The sequence below is a fragment of the Macrobrachium rosenbergii genome, chromosome 8 (assembly GCF_040412425.1).
Source record: "Macrobrachium rosenbergii isolate ZJJX-2024 chromosome 8, ASM4041242v1, whole genome shotgun sequence".
NCBI lineage: Eukaryota > Metazoa > Arthropoda > Malacostraca > Decapoda > Palaemonidae > Macrobrachium > Macrobrachium rosenbergii.
In genome coordinates this window covers 50,286,098-50,302,187 of record NC_089748.1, presented here as the reverse complement: position 1 = coordinate 50,302,187, position 16,090 = coordinate 50,286,098, and the positions used below count along the sequence as shown (strand labels likewise).

At 35.6% G+C, this 16,090-nt stretch overlaps 1 protein-coding gene across 2 annotated transcripts in view; it reads right to left on the bottom strand.

Moving 5' to 3' along the window:
• Window positions 1-1,879: 1,879 nt before the first annotated feature.
• LOC136840847 (neuroligin-4, X-linked-like) overlaps window positions 1,880-16,090 on the bottom strand; it is a 38,611-nt gene continuing 24,400 nt past the window's right edge. Inside the window, exons 2-10 of one of the 2 annotated variants that reach the window (XM_067107792.1) lie at window positions 14,110-14,256; window positions 13,473-13,670; window positions 9,135-9,328; window positions 8,441-8,528; window positions 8,023-8,183; window positions 6,735-6,941; window positions 6,017-6,174; window positions 4,995-5,110; window positions 1,880-3,407 (exon numbers count right to left, since the gene is read on the bottom strand). In XM_067107792.1, coding sequence (XP_066963893.1) covers window positions 2,566-3,407; window positions 4,995-5,110; window positions 6,017-6,174; window positions 6,735-6,941; window positions 8,023-8,183; window positions 8,441-8,528; window positions 9,135-9,328; window positions 13,473-13,670; window positions 14,110-14,256 — 2,111 coding nt within the window. In that variant the 3' untranslated portion in view covers window positions 1,880-2,565. Of the gene's footprint in view, window positions 3,408-4,994; window positions 5,111-6,016; window positions 6,175-6,734; window positions 6,942-8,022; window positions 8,184-8,431; window positions 8,529-9,134; window positions 9,329-13,472; window positions 13,671-14,109; window positions 14,257-16,090 lie in introns of both variants that reach the window. The other variant, XM_067107791.1, reaches the window with a different exon arrangement.

The window sequence follows — 16,090 nt, the reverse complement described above, 5'->3', positions numbered from 1 at the left end:
TTTATTAGTTATTTTTGATATAAGACTCACATCAGTGAAAAACAAAAGAAAACTTAGAAGTTTGTGACAAACAAAAAGAAAAATTTGAGAGCAGTTTGCACTATACGTGATTTACCAGGCTACACACACACACACACACACACACACACACACACGTGAATTTGATATTACACACAATTGTATATATATATATATATATATATATATATATATATATATATATATATATATACACACACACAGTATATATATCACATATATGATTTATATACAATAATCTTTATCTTTTGAGGGGGAAACAGTTATCAATGCAAGACCATCTTCGAATATCGAAATCTGAACCATCATTCCGGCAAGGACTGACTTACTAGCCACAAAGAGTTTGATGACATAGAGAAACTGAGAAGTCATATATATATATATATATATATATAATATCCGATTATATATATATACCGAATATATATATATTATATAGTGACAAATGGACCAGGCTGGTACTACTACCGATCCATTTATCACTTATAAAAATTACCTTCAGTTATCAATGCAAGACCATCTTCGAACTTTTACCTTCGTCGAATCGATCTGGGATATTCCCAAAGTATCTAGCCACAAAGAGTTTGATGACATTAAAGACAATTGTATATATCATATATATATATATATATATATATATATATATATATATATATATATATATATATATATATATATATATGTGTGTGTGTGTGTGTGTGTATATATATATATATATATATGTATATACATACATACATAAAAATCCACAATAATCTCTTACCTTTTGAGGGGGAAACAGTTATCAATGCAAGACCATCTTCGAACTTTTACCTTCGTCGAACGATCTGAACCATCACTCGAGAGGCTCCAAGGACTGCAAGCCACAAAGAGTTTTGACATACTAGCTATGCTACTAAGAGTTTGATGAAGTAAAGAAGCTGAGAAGTCATATAGATCAGGTAAAAGTTATATCATGGTCATGTACATACATACAAAAATAAACCACACCACACCTTTACCTTCGTCGAAGATATCCCAAGATTGAACTAGCCACAAAGAGTTTTGCATGTCAGTACCTTAACAGTGAATTGTTCAACTGGTGGTTAAGTCATAAAAATCCACAATAATCTCTTACCTTTTGAGGGGGAAACAGTTATCAATGCAAGACCATCTTCGAAATTTTTACCTTCGTCGAACGTTACTGACTTACTAGCCACAAAGAGTTTGATGACATAGAGAAACTGAGAAGTGTATATAGGTTGCTGTACGAGATATCCCAAGAGAACTTCTCTGAATGTAATTTTGACTATTTATCTGCACTTGAGTGTAGATTCCCTAGAGAAGGTACCACTGACCGCTTCCCTTGTGAGAGTTGCTGAATATTCTTTTAAAAACCATGCATAATTTGTATTTATAACCATCGATTTCCATGGTCAGATGCAAATAGATAACTTCTTCGATTGTCAAACTGACATTGCATTCAAACAAGTTTTACACACATAAGGACATTATATTATATATTAAATATCTGTGAGTAGCTAAAACGTCAGCCCTTTTTATCTGTTAACAAAATTTATTTTCTGGTCGTAGCCTTAACATTGGCATTTCAAATTTTCATATAAATATAATTATATATATTTTTCCCTTAAGTCTCTACCAGCTGAGGACTATTTTCCTCTTACTATTCAATCATTACTTGCATTTCATAACTTAAACTCGTAATCTTATTTATAATTAGCTTATGAGAATGCCCTGTCAATTACAGAGTTTGTCAGTCTTTTCACCTTTCGTAGGTAATCATCTCTGTTTCACGAGCGTCTTTACGGTGGCCTGAAACATCTACAAATGAAACGATATAGACATATATAAATCTCTTTTATTCATTCCTTACAAAAGCACAGACACGTTAATACACTCACAGAAACAGATATTCACAGATGAGTTTAAAGCATCTAGATATCAACATGAAATTCCATTGTAGTGTCTATCTCCAGGGTATTAATCACTATGTTTCATACATGGAGTTTATCTCTCGATAACAACAATTTCTGTAAGAAAGCACTAGTACGGATATGGCTGGTCAGTGAGAAGCCATCTTTCTTTTTTTTTTATTCTTATAAAAGTATTTTTCACTGAAAATTAGAACTGGCATGATCTTTCCACCATCTGAAAGATACTTGTTTACATGGATAGGTAGTGAGGAGCTTTCTTTGCAAATAAGTTGTAGCTTTGCAATAAAGTATTGCCATTCAGCGAAAGCAGTATTTTACTGAGGATTCATCTTAAAATTTGCTTATTTGATAATATCAGTAAACACAAAATAAATTGTCATGTCATAATTTAGTCTTGCAGGAAGCTGATGGTGATACTATTCTTTCTATTTGAAAAATAAAATTAATAATTTTTTTTTGGAAGCTTATAGTAGCACTCAGGCCATCAGATACTTAAGTAATACTGACAGTACATAGTCACTATATTAATGAGCACGGATGATCATCCTTCCCATAAAGAAGGAAATAGTTGGCGTGAAAGTTAATCTCACTCTCATACCTGCATGTCTGACGTATTATCAGGAGAATAACTTGCTGGAGAAAGTTGTCCATCAATCGGAGATGTGTAAGAAGCGACTGGCTGCTTCAGCACCACTGCAGATGTTCTTCTCTCTGTAGGTCCGTTTGGGGGCTTGGGAATCGTTCCTCTAATGATGTCGTGTGAATTTTTCCTACCAGGGACGACGGTCGTGTCCTCGTCTGCGCTCTGGCAGCTGCTGTCGTAATCTGGAGGCCATTCGTGTTGAGGCTCCCCTTCGAAAGAGGTTGCTAGGTCACTGCGTAAAGTGGCGGATGATCGTAGCGTCCCATAATGTGCAGGATGATATATGGGTTTGTTGGGGTCGCCAGTCGCGTGCAGCTGCACGTCATTTCCGCTGTCACTGCTGGCGTCGTGGGTCCCTTTCGTGAAGTTCTGGCGACTGGCGTCGTGACGGTAGTAGACTGTTGTGAGTACCAGCATGTTGAGGATAAGCAATGAGCATGCGATGGCCACCGTTACGCTGAGAGCAGTAGTGTAAGGGAAGTCTTTCCTCATCCCAGCCGATTCAGGTGATGCGGTCACCTGACTCTTGTTTGCCTTCACAACAACTGTTGGGTGAGAGGACGCTTGCGTTGGCGGCGCTGGGACAGATGAGTTTTGCTGGGAATCTTGATTGCTTAGGCTGTTGTTATTACCTGTTGAGGCTGATGTGTCCAGCTGGAGATGATTTGACAGTCTGTTGAAAGAGGAATCCGGGCCATAACGAGAACCAACTCTCTCGAGGCCAGGTACCAGCCAGGACCAGAGAGCTACGGTTCCCGCTCGGTAGTGATCACGAACTCGGCCGCGACTTCCTGTAGTAAAGTACAAATTCCAGAAAATACATAGAGGCTCGTTTTTGACGTATTTCAGAAAACATTCTAGATCATTAATGCTAGTATGTTTCATTTTCACTCACAAACTCCTAGATGTATTAATTTATAATGACTTTTGTGTGAAAATGTGCATTATCATAATTAGAATATTCATGAAAGAAATTCTCGACCTAAATCTACATTCCTATCGTTACACTGACACTTCATCAGGAAGATCAAAAGATAACTATGCCTCATAATTCAGATAGGCAGGTACCATCTACAGCAGTAAACATAAACCTGCAATTGTTTAACTGAATGGTCTGTTTAATGTTTTAATCCAGCCACCTCTTTCGTCTAAGACATTTAGATTCTGCACTTAGACACTATAAACTTTTTTTGGGCGAATATCTGTAAGAATTATATGTTAATCTCTTATCCATTGGTTGGTTTTTACTTGTATGAAAGTGTAGTGTAACCAACATTTTTATATAATATATGATGAAATAGCGCAATATGAAGTATGGTAAAACTGCAAAACCAAAGTAAGGAGATATATGTATCAACATATGACGAGTAACCGTTCATTTACGGTTGTTTTATCAAATATGATTGAATATCACTGCCGTGTAATAAAAAATGGAGATGATTAAAAATGTTCTTTCGTTTGCACGGCCTTTTTTTTTTGGGGCCAGGAAACTATTATATATATATATATATATATATATATATATATATATATATATATATATATATATATATATATATATATATATATATATATATATATATATATATATGTATATATATATATATATATATATATATATACATGTGTGTATATATATATAATTTTTTTTATTTTTAAACCTGGTCAAAAGAACCTAATGTTTATTCATGTCAAAACTGTTTCTCTCGGGACTTGTTGACGACTTAACCATCTGATGTGATAAACAAATTATCCGACACGGATTGTGTTGATATAAACTGCTGAACGTTATGGATTTTGGGTTTTTACACATATTTAATTAGGGCGAACATATAAGAGATTCAACACCACCCTCCCCAACCCCCTTCAGAACAAAAAGAACAGGTTATTACGTTAAAATTACTAAAACATTCTCTGAATTCCCAGTGTGTTGAGAAACTAGTTTTCTATCATCAAAGATATTCCAGTAAATAAATGTCAAAAATTTCTTCCAGATTTCTGGGAATATATTTTTAAAGTTTTGTTCGTAACAAAAAGGACGAGAAGAAATCTGATTAGCTTTCAGAGTTTCTTAAGGCAATTACTTCCATGTTTCATCGCGTCCTTTTAAGACGCTTAAAAATTTAAGAAAAGGCTTCAGAATAGTTTTTTTTCTCAATGGCGAGTCAAGAATCATAAGTAATGTGTATGACCCTGCATTAAATATCTGAAAAACATCATTAGATGAAGTTGAGACCTCAAAAAAATAAATAAGTAATAACCTAGCCATTAAGAGAAGCTAACATATGAATTATTTAAATTACCATTGACCTGAACTAAACCTTAATGAAGAACTAAAAAAGCTCTATGTACAACAGAATCCCTTCGACAACAGTTACCTAATTCAAGAAATTTCCTGTGATTCGGATCAAACCTGGGCCAGTCTGGTGCTCGGTATCTCGACTTGTCTCTGTGGCTTCCATATATCTCAGCGGATGCCAAGTCGTTAGGGTGACTGTGGAATAGAAGGTCGGGGCTCATTCATTAATAAAAGAGCATCGTGCAATAATGTACCTGTTCATATTACTGGGAGATCTAGAGCATCACGGATTTTATACACATGCCCGTATATAGATATATAAGTATATGTGTGTGTATAAAGACAAAATCCACGAAGGAAAGGGAAAGAGAAACACTGGAGTGCTGCGAGGCCTTTCGACTGTCGTCTTCCACTTAGCAGACTGTCTGCAAGTAAAGGACGACAGTCGAAAGGCCTCGCAGCACTCCAGTGTTTCTTCCTTCGTGAATTTTGTCTTTATTTATATATATTCATCACGTTCCATATTTTCGTGATTCAGTTATACATGTGTGTATATATATATATATATATATATATATATATATATATATATATATATATATATATATATATATATATGATAATGATAATTCATTAAAAATTCAGATTTGGAAGTTGAATAAATACAAGAAAGCAAGTTAGAATGGTTGACAAAAATAAGGAAATGTTGCTGAATAGAAGATTATTATCAAACAAACTTAGAGTCCCTACAGCTGAACTGTAGATTATTAGATAAATAGCTAGATCAAGTAAGTCACTATTTTTCATGGAGCCATCTTTACATATGCATATTTTGAAAGAATTCCAAACAATAATTTCTTCAGGCTCGTTTGTGTTATAATCATGACCATAAAGAAAAAAGGTGCGGTGGCTGAAAGGAAGAAATGTTTAGTTACCATTACATATCAGTTAAAATCACGGTAAAAATTGAATTATTTCAGATAGGGAATCAATGAATAATTCAATCTTCAGCCAACAACGACGTAAATGAATATCATTCTTTGTAACGGATTCAGTTACCAAACAGAGCACAGGTCCTTAAATAAGAGTGTAAAATCTTACCCAAACTTCATGAAGTTAGTCCACAAAGAGATGATAGTTTCACTCAAGATGGTGTCCATCTTTGTGAAGTTGGTGCTGGACACTGCAATGCCAAAAGCCCCCAGGGGACCTCCAAAAACATATGCCAGCTCATTCACGGTCGACGCCAAATTCTTTTGCTGAAAACCATTGAAAATATAAGTTACAAGAACCAGTAATTTACTGTAGACATATTTTGAATTGAAGGGTGAGCTAGAACGCACACACACTCAGACAAATATATATTTTTTATATATATGTGTGTGTGTGTTGTAGGCTACTCTTCAATTCAAAATATGTCTATAGTAAATTATTTAAAATTCAAAACTTATATTGCACCTTATCTTCTTGTGGCTGGGCAATCAAAAACTATAGGTCTTTATTTGCCTCAACTTACTACAAGTATACATTTGCACATTTATAGGTATGAATGATAATCCAATCAGTATTTATCAACTGATATCAGCCTAAACATTAACAAATCGCGAATGAAAACGAGATGGGAACGATGGAATTATATGGAAACGAGGCACATGCTTAGTCATCACTATTTAAATCTAGCATTCGTTGACTAATTGTTCTCTAATCACAGAGTATTTCCTTTACCTCAGAATGGTGAGCCTGAGGTACATGCTTAGTCACTATTCACATCTAGCATTCGTTGACTAACGTTTTTCTAATCACAGAGTGTTTCCTTTACCTCAGAATGGTGAGCCTCAGTTCTGTGATCCAAGACGTAGAGATAGGTTGTCCTCGAAGTTGTGTAGAGTTGGCTGGCGAGCATTGACACAGGAGAGACGATGTTGGCATCGTGGAGAGCCTCTGCCGTTAAATCTCTGATGTTGAATGGGTGTTGTTCAGCTCTCGACCAGTCAGTGTACTCAGCCGTAATGGCTAACATGATCTCCTGTAATCAGAAAACAAAATTCATGTTGAGCAGATGAATTCATCATCTACTTCATGTACCCGCTGAATTTTCCTTCGCTACCTTGTGACTAAGGGTGTTTTAGATCGACCTTCTAATGCAGTATTATTCAGCTCTAAACTATTCGTGGTAAAGCTAAATATTTTGATTTTTAAGAAAGAACTGACTACTTTCCATTCAACAATTATCTTTTTTTCCAGACAACACCCAAAAACTCAAAACCTACATTATCTTCCAGGAAGCAATTCCACTTTACCATTTCCTCAAAAGAACCAAAAATGGGGGACAACATTCTGAAGAAATCAAAATCATATTTGAAATAAAGATATTATTCCCCCTTCCCTATAAAATTCCGAAACCAATTAGTCACCGGTGCCTGAAAACTCCGCCTTTATTAAGAAAAACACACGTGCACAGAATTGCAATAAACAAAATCTCGAAAAACAACTTCAAAGTTACGACGGCAAGCTTCAGCGCCTCGGCGCTGCTGGAAAACATACGTCCGGGATAAAACTTCCAGTATTTGTGGCACAATAAAATCGAGGTTTAACTGCAATGAATCCTTTGGGTAAAAGGGATTGGAATTCACTGTGAATGAGTCAGCGAAATCCGCGTACTTGCCTTCATTGATTGCTTGCGTGTTTATGCGTAAGTCTTTGACTGTTGCACGTCCATGCAGTACACATAATTTATATATATATATATATATATAATATTATATATATATATATATATATATATATATATATTATATATATATATATATATATATATATATATATATATATATATATATATATATATATATATATATTATATAACACCATTATCTTACATTATATTTACCTCGTTCCGTAGACCTCATAAGGCTTGAAGTATGTTCCTAGGCCTTTACTATGCAATCTATAACAATAATTGACAAAAAAAGCAGCCAAATTTAACGTAAGCAATTGATGAATATATATCCTTTATTAACTTATGTAAATACACTATAAAGGTAACCTTCAACTGTAATTTTTTTTATATAATTTTTGCAGATTACATCAATAAGCCACTGAGTCACCTGTAAGTGAAAACGATAATTATTTCTGACGAATGTCCTGAGAAGTCGCTCTCTGTAATCCATGCTGAATCCATGCTGTACTTCGTCCTCGTTGAAGAGCTCGAGAACGTTAGCTGTGGTCATCCCCAGAAGGAGATCTACAGGAGTCCTGCCTTCTTTTCCTGACGGGGGACACAAGGGAAAGAGAATTCAAACCCGTAAGTACATAAAAGTTTTATTGTAATAGTTGCATTTTCATTGCTGCGAGTAATGTCAATTTGATCTCTCGCGATTTTACAGGTCCCTTTACTTCCCAGATCTCTCTCTCTCTCTCTCTCTCTCTCTCTCTCTCTCTCTCTCTCTCTCTCTCTCTCTCTCTCTCTCTCTCTCTCTCCTATGATCCTGTCTTGCGTAAACAAATATTACCAACCCATCTTACTATGCTGATGCATCCAGTCTGGTTTGATCGTGACACCATCAACGCTTGGTCCAACTGCCGCAGCGTACTCTGGCACTTTCAAATCGACCTATATTGAAAGGAAAAACATTATTATTGTACAAAGATATGATGGACTTATTTTCAAAGTCATCATGTAAGAGGCATAAAATGTTTTTTTATATATCTCTGTCACTATGAACACGTATTCATTCCAACCTTTTGTCTTTATTGATAGTGGAAGGTTGGAAGCAGTAGATTCGCTTAAGCTTTTGGGAGTAGGTAAGCAGAAAAATGGTAGATAACTATTTGGAAGTAGGTAATCAGGAAAATGGTAGGATGGCGGAAGCAGTGAATTGCAAAATAAGGGAGGAAAGGAACTTAGTAGGACGTGCGCGAAAGACGTGGAGGAAACTCGGAGTCTCTATGGAAACCACGGCTGATACTTACCAAGGGATTGTTTGGCTTTCTCTCCTTTATGGAAGTGAAGAGTGCATGTTAAATGCAAGCGAGAAAAAATATGAAGCTGCAGAGATGAATTGTTTACAGTGTATGTGGGATAAGAAGCCTATCTAAAAGACAGAGTAATATGCAGGGTTGTAGAACGGGTAAAAAGGTTAGCTTACTTGAGAGGATTAAATCAGAGTATTTCGAGATGGTCTGGCCATGTTAGAGTACCCAGTCTTCTAACTGTTACCTTTAGTATCTGGTCGACAGATTTATCCCGTAAGCAGTGGAGGAGCTTTTCGTAGTTATGGTAGAGGTCATTGGGCACTGGGCATCCGAGCTGCGTTGCCGTCTCTATAGCATAGTGGACGGGTTCTCGAACCGATGCCCAGGGACTCAGGGCAGAACCGGACATCAGGATGGCTCTTTTAAACAGACCTGCCCCTGTTGATGGTATAAAAAGAAATCTGTTGAGGATGGATATTGATATAATATCGCATTGTTATGGTTTTGCCTTCCTTGAAAGGTAAGACCCACTCTCCGGTGAAAATAGCCTTCAGCAGAAGGATAACTTTGGGTCGCAAAAGTTATCGACATAGTATTTTGCACAAACAAACGCACATACACCAATACGTCTATACAAACAGATAGATAGATAGATAGATAGATAGATACATAGATAGATAGATAGATAGATAGATAGATAGGTAGGTAGGTGGGTAGACAGGTAGACAGATATTGTTGGTTGAAAGATTGTATAGTTATGTAGATATTGCTGGTTGAAAGATTGTATAGGTAGATAGGTATTGTTGGTTGAAAGATTGTATAGGTAGAAAGATATTGTTTGTTGTAAGATTGTATAGGTAGATAGATATTGCTGGTTGAAAGATTGTATAGGTAGATATTGTTGGTTGAAAGATTGTATAGGTAGATAGATATTGCTAGTTGAAAGATTGTATAGGAAGATAGATATTGCTGGTTGAAAGATTGTATAGGTAGATAGGTATTGCTGGTTGAAAGATTGTATAGACAGATAGATATTGTTGGTTGAAAGGTTGTATAGGTAGATAGACATTGTTGGTTGGAAGATTGTATAGGTAGAAAGGTATTGTTGGTTGTAAGATTGTATAGGTAGATAAACATTGCTGGTTGAAAGATTGTATAGGTAGATAGATATTGCTGGTTGAAAGATTCTATAGGTAAATAGATATTGCTGGTTGAAAGATTGTATAGACAGATAAATATTGTTGGTTGAAAGGTTGTATAGGTAAATAGACATTGTTGGTTGAAAGATTGTATAGGTAGATCGATATTGTTGGTTGTAAGATTGTATAGGTAGATAGACATTGCTGGTTGAAAGACTGCATAGGTAGATAGACAATGCTGGTTGAAAGATTGCATAGGTAGATAGATATTGCTGGTTGAAAGGTTGTATAGGTAGACAGATAGTGTTGGTTGAAAGATTGTGTAGGTAGATAGATATTGCTGGTTGAAAGGTTGTATAGGTAGATAGACATTGTTGATTGAAAGATTGTATAGGTAGATCGATATTGTTGGTTGTAAGATTGTATAGGTAGATAGACAATGCTGGTTGAAAGATTGCATAGGTAGATAGATATTGCTGGTTGAAAGATTGTATAGGTAGACAGATAGTGTTGGTTGAAAGATTGTGTAGGTAGATTGATATTGCTGGTTGAAAGGTTGTATAGGTAGACAGAAAGTGTTGGTTGAAAGATTGTGTAGGTAGATAGATATTGCTGGTTGAAAGGTTGTATAGGTAGATAGACATTGTTGGTTGAAAGATTGTATAGGTAGATCGATATTGTTGGTTGTAAGATTGTATAGGTAGATAGACATTGCTGGTTGAAAGATTGCATAGGTAGATAGATATTGCTGGTTGAAAGGTTGTATAGGTAGACAGATAGTGTTGGTTGAAAGATTGTGTAGGTAGATAGATATTGCTGGTTGAAAGGTTGTATAGGTAGATAGACATTGTTGGTTGAAAGATTGTATAGGTAGATCGATATTGTTGGTTGTAAGATTGTATAGGTAGATAGACATTGCTGGTTTAAAGATTGCTTAGGTAGATAGATATTGTTGGTTGAAAGATTGCATAGGTAGATAGATATTGTTGGTTGAAAGATTGTATAGGTAGACAGATAGTGTTGGTTGCAAGATTGTATAGGTAGATAGACACTGCTGGTTGAAAGATTGTATAGGTAGATAGATATTGTTGGTTGAAAGATTGTATAGGTAAAGTTGAATCTGTTAGACGAAAAAACTGTAACAACTGACTTATACAATTGATTTATACTGTCCACAAGGGAAAAGAATGGGACCGAAAAGGAACATCTTCGTGGGGTTTTGAATCTGGAAGGGTGGCTATGTGAGGTTATTTAAATGCAAGGGCAGGTGGCAGCAAAAGAAAGGACACAGCTGCCTGGAATGGAATTCCTGGACTAAATGAGAAGGGAACAAGTCTTGTGGAATTGTACTTGGAAAAGGTTAGACGTTTGGAAACACATGGTTTCCAAAGTGGAATATAAGAGGAGAGAAGAAACGGTCGGGGAAAGAATTTTCCAATTTATTTGTTAGTACGGATAAATGAAAAGCAAGGTAATGGTGTAATGCTTTGAAGAGGTGCTATGATTTAGTTCAGGCAAGAGTCGAGGATGGATATATTACAGAGTTAATGAAAGGGTGGAAATATTGCTGAAATTGAGTTTGAGATAATTGGTTGAAATTTGGTCTGTAGTTACAAATATGTAGATGGGAGTAGGCAGGGATAGGAAAAGAGAATGTAAAAAAGATTATTGGTGGAAAAAAATGTTACTGAGATGCAACTCCATGATAGAAGAGGATATGAACTGATGGACAGGAAAATGGATAGAGTAACCAGGAAGAAGTGAGGAAAAAAACAACAAATGACAATAGAGGGGAGGTAAGCACAAACCTTTGGAAAATACATCGCGTTAAGCAAAGTAAATGAACAAATGAATCGAAGCAAAAGATACCAGTGGCGATATACCGTCTTAAGAGAATGCGGTCCTGACTCGATGTAGTGAGTATTTAGAAAAAAGTAAATGAACAAATGAATCAAAGCAAAATATACCAATGGAGATATACCGCCTAAAAGAACGCAGTCCTGGCTCGATGTAATGAGTATTTTTAAGATATGATGGATGTTCAAAACATATGAGAGTCACATGGCACAAGAGTGGAATGGGTTAGTGTAAATTTGAAAATAATTGTCTGACTTCCCATTGTTAGCCATTTGAAGAAATAAGAGACACAAAAAGGCACCTGCCAAGCGTTTATATGTACATACGGATGAAGATTCAGCAGTTACAGTAGGGGATAAGACGGTGACAGTTATGTTTGCTGTGACAATAGCCATCCAGAATTTGGGCAAAACGCGGCTTAATGTTGGGCGGAAAATTGACGAATGGAAGGAGGGCTTTAAAAATGTGTTTAAGAAACACTTAACTTATGTGTATGTATATATATATATAATGTATATATATATATATATATATTATATATATATATTGTATATATGTATATATATACATACTCCCATATAATATATATAATATATAATATATATATATATATATATCCCATATATAACATTAATGTAAAATATATTCTTGGACTTTTAACAGGTACCCTGACTTTAATAACGCAGAGGCTCGTGGGTTAAATCCGGATTTATACATTCATCAAATATTTGAGTATGAATCATAAACAAAATGTTAAATGTAACTCAGGGTCCTCCACTGTTCCAGCACAAATTGAAGTATCACGTAAGTGCATGAAAAGTCAAGCCCTGAGGCAAAAATCTTACGATAGTAAATTTAATATTTATGATTTCCATTATACTGTAGTACAAATAGCCTTAGGTCTCTAATGGAGGATGGATTTCACGCCGCCGTGTTTGCTGTCGGGTTTCAATCGTTAAGACAAAGTGTAACAAAATTATAAAGCTTCAGTTTCATATCTTTATGCAGTAATTCTTATTATTAGATTTGTTTGTTTGTTTTACAGTACAATGTACGTCCATTATGTTCAGAGTCTGGAGGGATAGTTGGTTGCTCATTTTCCTCCATCAGAAAGAATTCACGGCTCTTATGAATAATAATAATAATAATACTAATAATAATAATAATAATAATAATAATTATTGTGTGTGTAATAGTTACTTATTTTTATTAGGGTTTGAAATTGATTAAGTTTGCTAAAATTCATTTGTTTTGCTAATTAATGATTTTATTGTCAATTTAGCTAGATATTTCTATAGCCATTATTCTGCAACAAAAACGTAAAAGTTGTAATCGTTACCAATAAAGATATTATATGACATTCATTGTAAAGGTTATTGCAGACGTTATCGATTTTTCGTCATCGACTTTATAATCATAATAACAATTAATATCAACTTATACTCTTTCGTGTTAACGATGGCGTTTATTTCTTTGAGCCTTGAATGAACGGATCAATTATTGTTCATTCCGGAACGCGCAGCTGGTAAATGACTGTAAAGACCAATGTTGGCTTCAGGGAGAACAGTACTTACTTAATCACTGACCTGAAGCAGCCGGTGATATGACGAGGAAGTTGAGGCAGGCAGCTCCGGTGCCGTGACCCATGACCGTGACCTGACCAGGGTCACCGCCGAAGCGAACGATGTTCTCCTGGACCCAGTGAAGGGCCGCTAGTTGGTCCATCAGTCCGTAGTTGGCGACGGTCGCTCGCCCGACTGGATCCACGTTGGCGTTGAAGAAGCCTGGAATATTTATACTCTTCTTAGTGTCTCTCGGTATTTAATTCGAAAGGAAAAGCATTTACACTATTTATAAGAGCATGACTAATACTGTAGTTTAATCCTGAAATTAGGGAATACTATAGAAAGAAAAAAGAGTGGCAAAATAAAACTCGATGTAAGATAAAGAAACCAACATAACAGAAAATGCAATATCATCATTTCAGCATGAATTGAAAGTTAAAGCTATGAATTGCATTCCAAGAGTTTGGTAAATTTTCTTATTTTGTAAGAGCATCTGTATTTTGTTGACTATTTAATTTAGAAATTCTAATTTCAGAGATTTTTACAATTTACACCAAGTGATCTTATTACCATATTAGATCCTAAAGAATGATACGTTTAAAGATGTTCAATATGTAATTGATACAAGAAGGAGAGCTTCCAAGGAGTCATTCCTTACCGAGAATTCCCAGCCTGTAATTAATCGTAACGACAATAACCTTGCCAAGGGCAGCTAATACCGACCCGTCGTACAGACTAGAAGAGCCCCATTCGTACGACTCGCCGTGAATGAAGACGACCACAGGATAGGCCATCATGGCAGCATCTGAAAGATACACACAAATGCGCAGGTTAGGCTGAGCGAAAGGAAAAGGTTGCCTAAATATCTCGAAAGGGGACAGATAATAGTGAGAAATGGTAACAGATTACAAGTTGAAGTCACCTTACTAAAGTAACATGATTATCATGAATTTGGCTTATTATTATTAATACGAGCTTGTTGGCTCGCGCTACGAGCGCTGGGACCTGGCGCTGCTGTCTCCCCTACCCTCCAGATCCCCTACCTACCACGCCCCACCTGGGGCGGACTAACAGGTTTGCAGGAGGAGAGTGGATGTCTCCCCTACATACCCCGCCCCCAGCCGGGGCGGACAAACCAGTTTGCAGGAGGTCGGTGGCTGTGTCATGTCTCCCCTACTGTCACCCGGGGAAGGAAAAACAAGATCCACTCGGATTTTTTTTATTATAGATAGATTATTCAGAAGATGAACCCTATCCATATGGAACAATCCCACAGGGGCCATTGACTTCAAATTCGAGCTTCCAAAGAAAAAGTAACAAGATTTACACAGCTGCAGCTCTGCCATGTCATTGGAGTTAACAACTGAAGTAATGGCAGAAATAGGATTATAATAGCATACATAAGATCAGTGATGAAGAATAAATGAAAGTGTTAGTAAAACCTTAATTGGAGAATTCTTAATTGCTTACCTCTCTCGATAGGAAACGAATCTCTTGAGTGAGTGAGAAATAATTACAGATTATCGGCTGAGTACACCTGACTAATGCAACATGTCAGTAATGGAGATGGACTCAAAGAGCCAGATATACAAGAGATTTAGACAGCTTCAGTCCTGTCTTGCCAGCAGAGTTAACAGCTGAAGAATTATGAGAAATAAGAATACAGTTGCAAACATTCGATCAGTATATAGAGTTAAGTGAAAGACATGGTTAAATAATGGTTTACAGAATTCATTTGAAACAACGGAATGTATACATCAGGCCTAACCCCCAGTCATGGATACCTGGTGGAGTCTGCCAAACGTATTAACAGGAGAAAACACGTAATTGGTAAGCAACTTTAGATCAGGCGTAATATATAAAATATATATAAATATATATATATATATATATATATATATATATATATATATATATATATAATATATATATATTTTTATATATATATATATATATTTTTTTTCAAGCCTCAGCAGCTTACAATTGAAAAGGCGGTTTGCATAATTTGATGACGATATAATGACAATACGACATGTCTTAAAAATGAAATTCTCAACCATACGGAATATGGATTTATGATTACTGTGTGGCTGCTTAAATGCAGAAAAGTCCTCGAAGAAAGCAATTCCATCTGGCCTCGAGTTGCTCTTTTTGGTAAAACTAAGGTATACTTTTTTGCACACTGGATAGACAGAGCAAACTTGTTCAAGCTAATACCTAAATGACAAATGTTTTGACTAAAATGGGTGTTAGACGCTTCTACCCACCGACCAAGACCTTATGATGCTGCTTAAGACAGAGGAACAGTAATTCACCATGGAATGAAAGACGGAGGATTCTAATAGACGACAAATAAAGAAATAAATCTATAAAAACTAGTAAAATAATTGAAATGATAAAAAAATAGAAAAGTTCTGGTTGGCCCAATCAAGTAAGAATTATTCAAAAGGAAATGGTAAATGATAAACAATACTAAAACCCCTTCTTTTGCTAAGATATATATTTGATTCTTTATTCCATACGTAATAGCTCACTCGTATTATGACTTACTAATTTAATTAATAATTTAGCGTAAGTTTATACGACTGGTAATTAAATAGGAGAATCATTTCCACGTCTCAAGTAGTTTGAATTCGCAT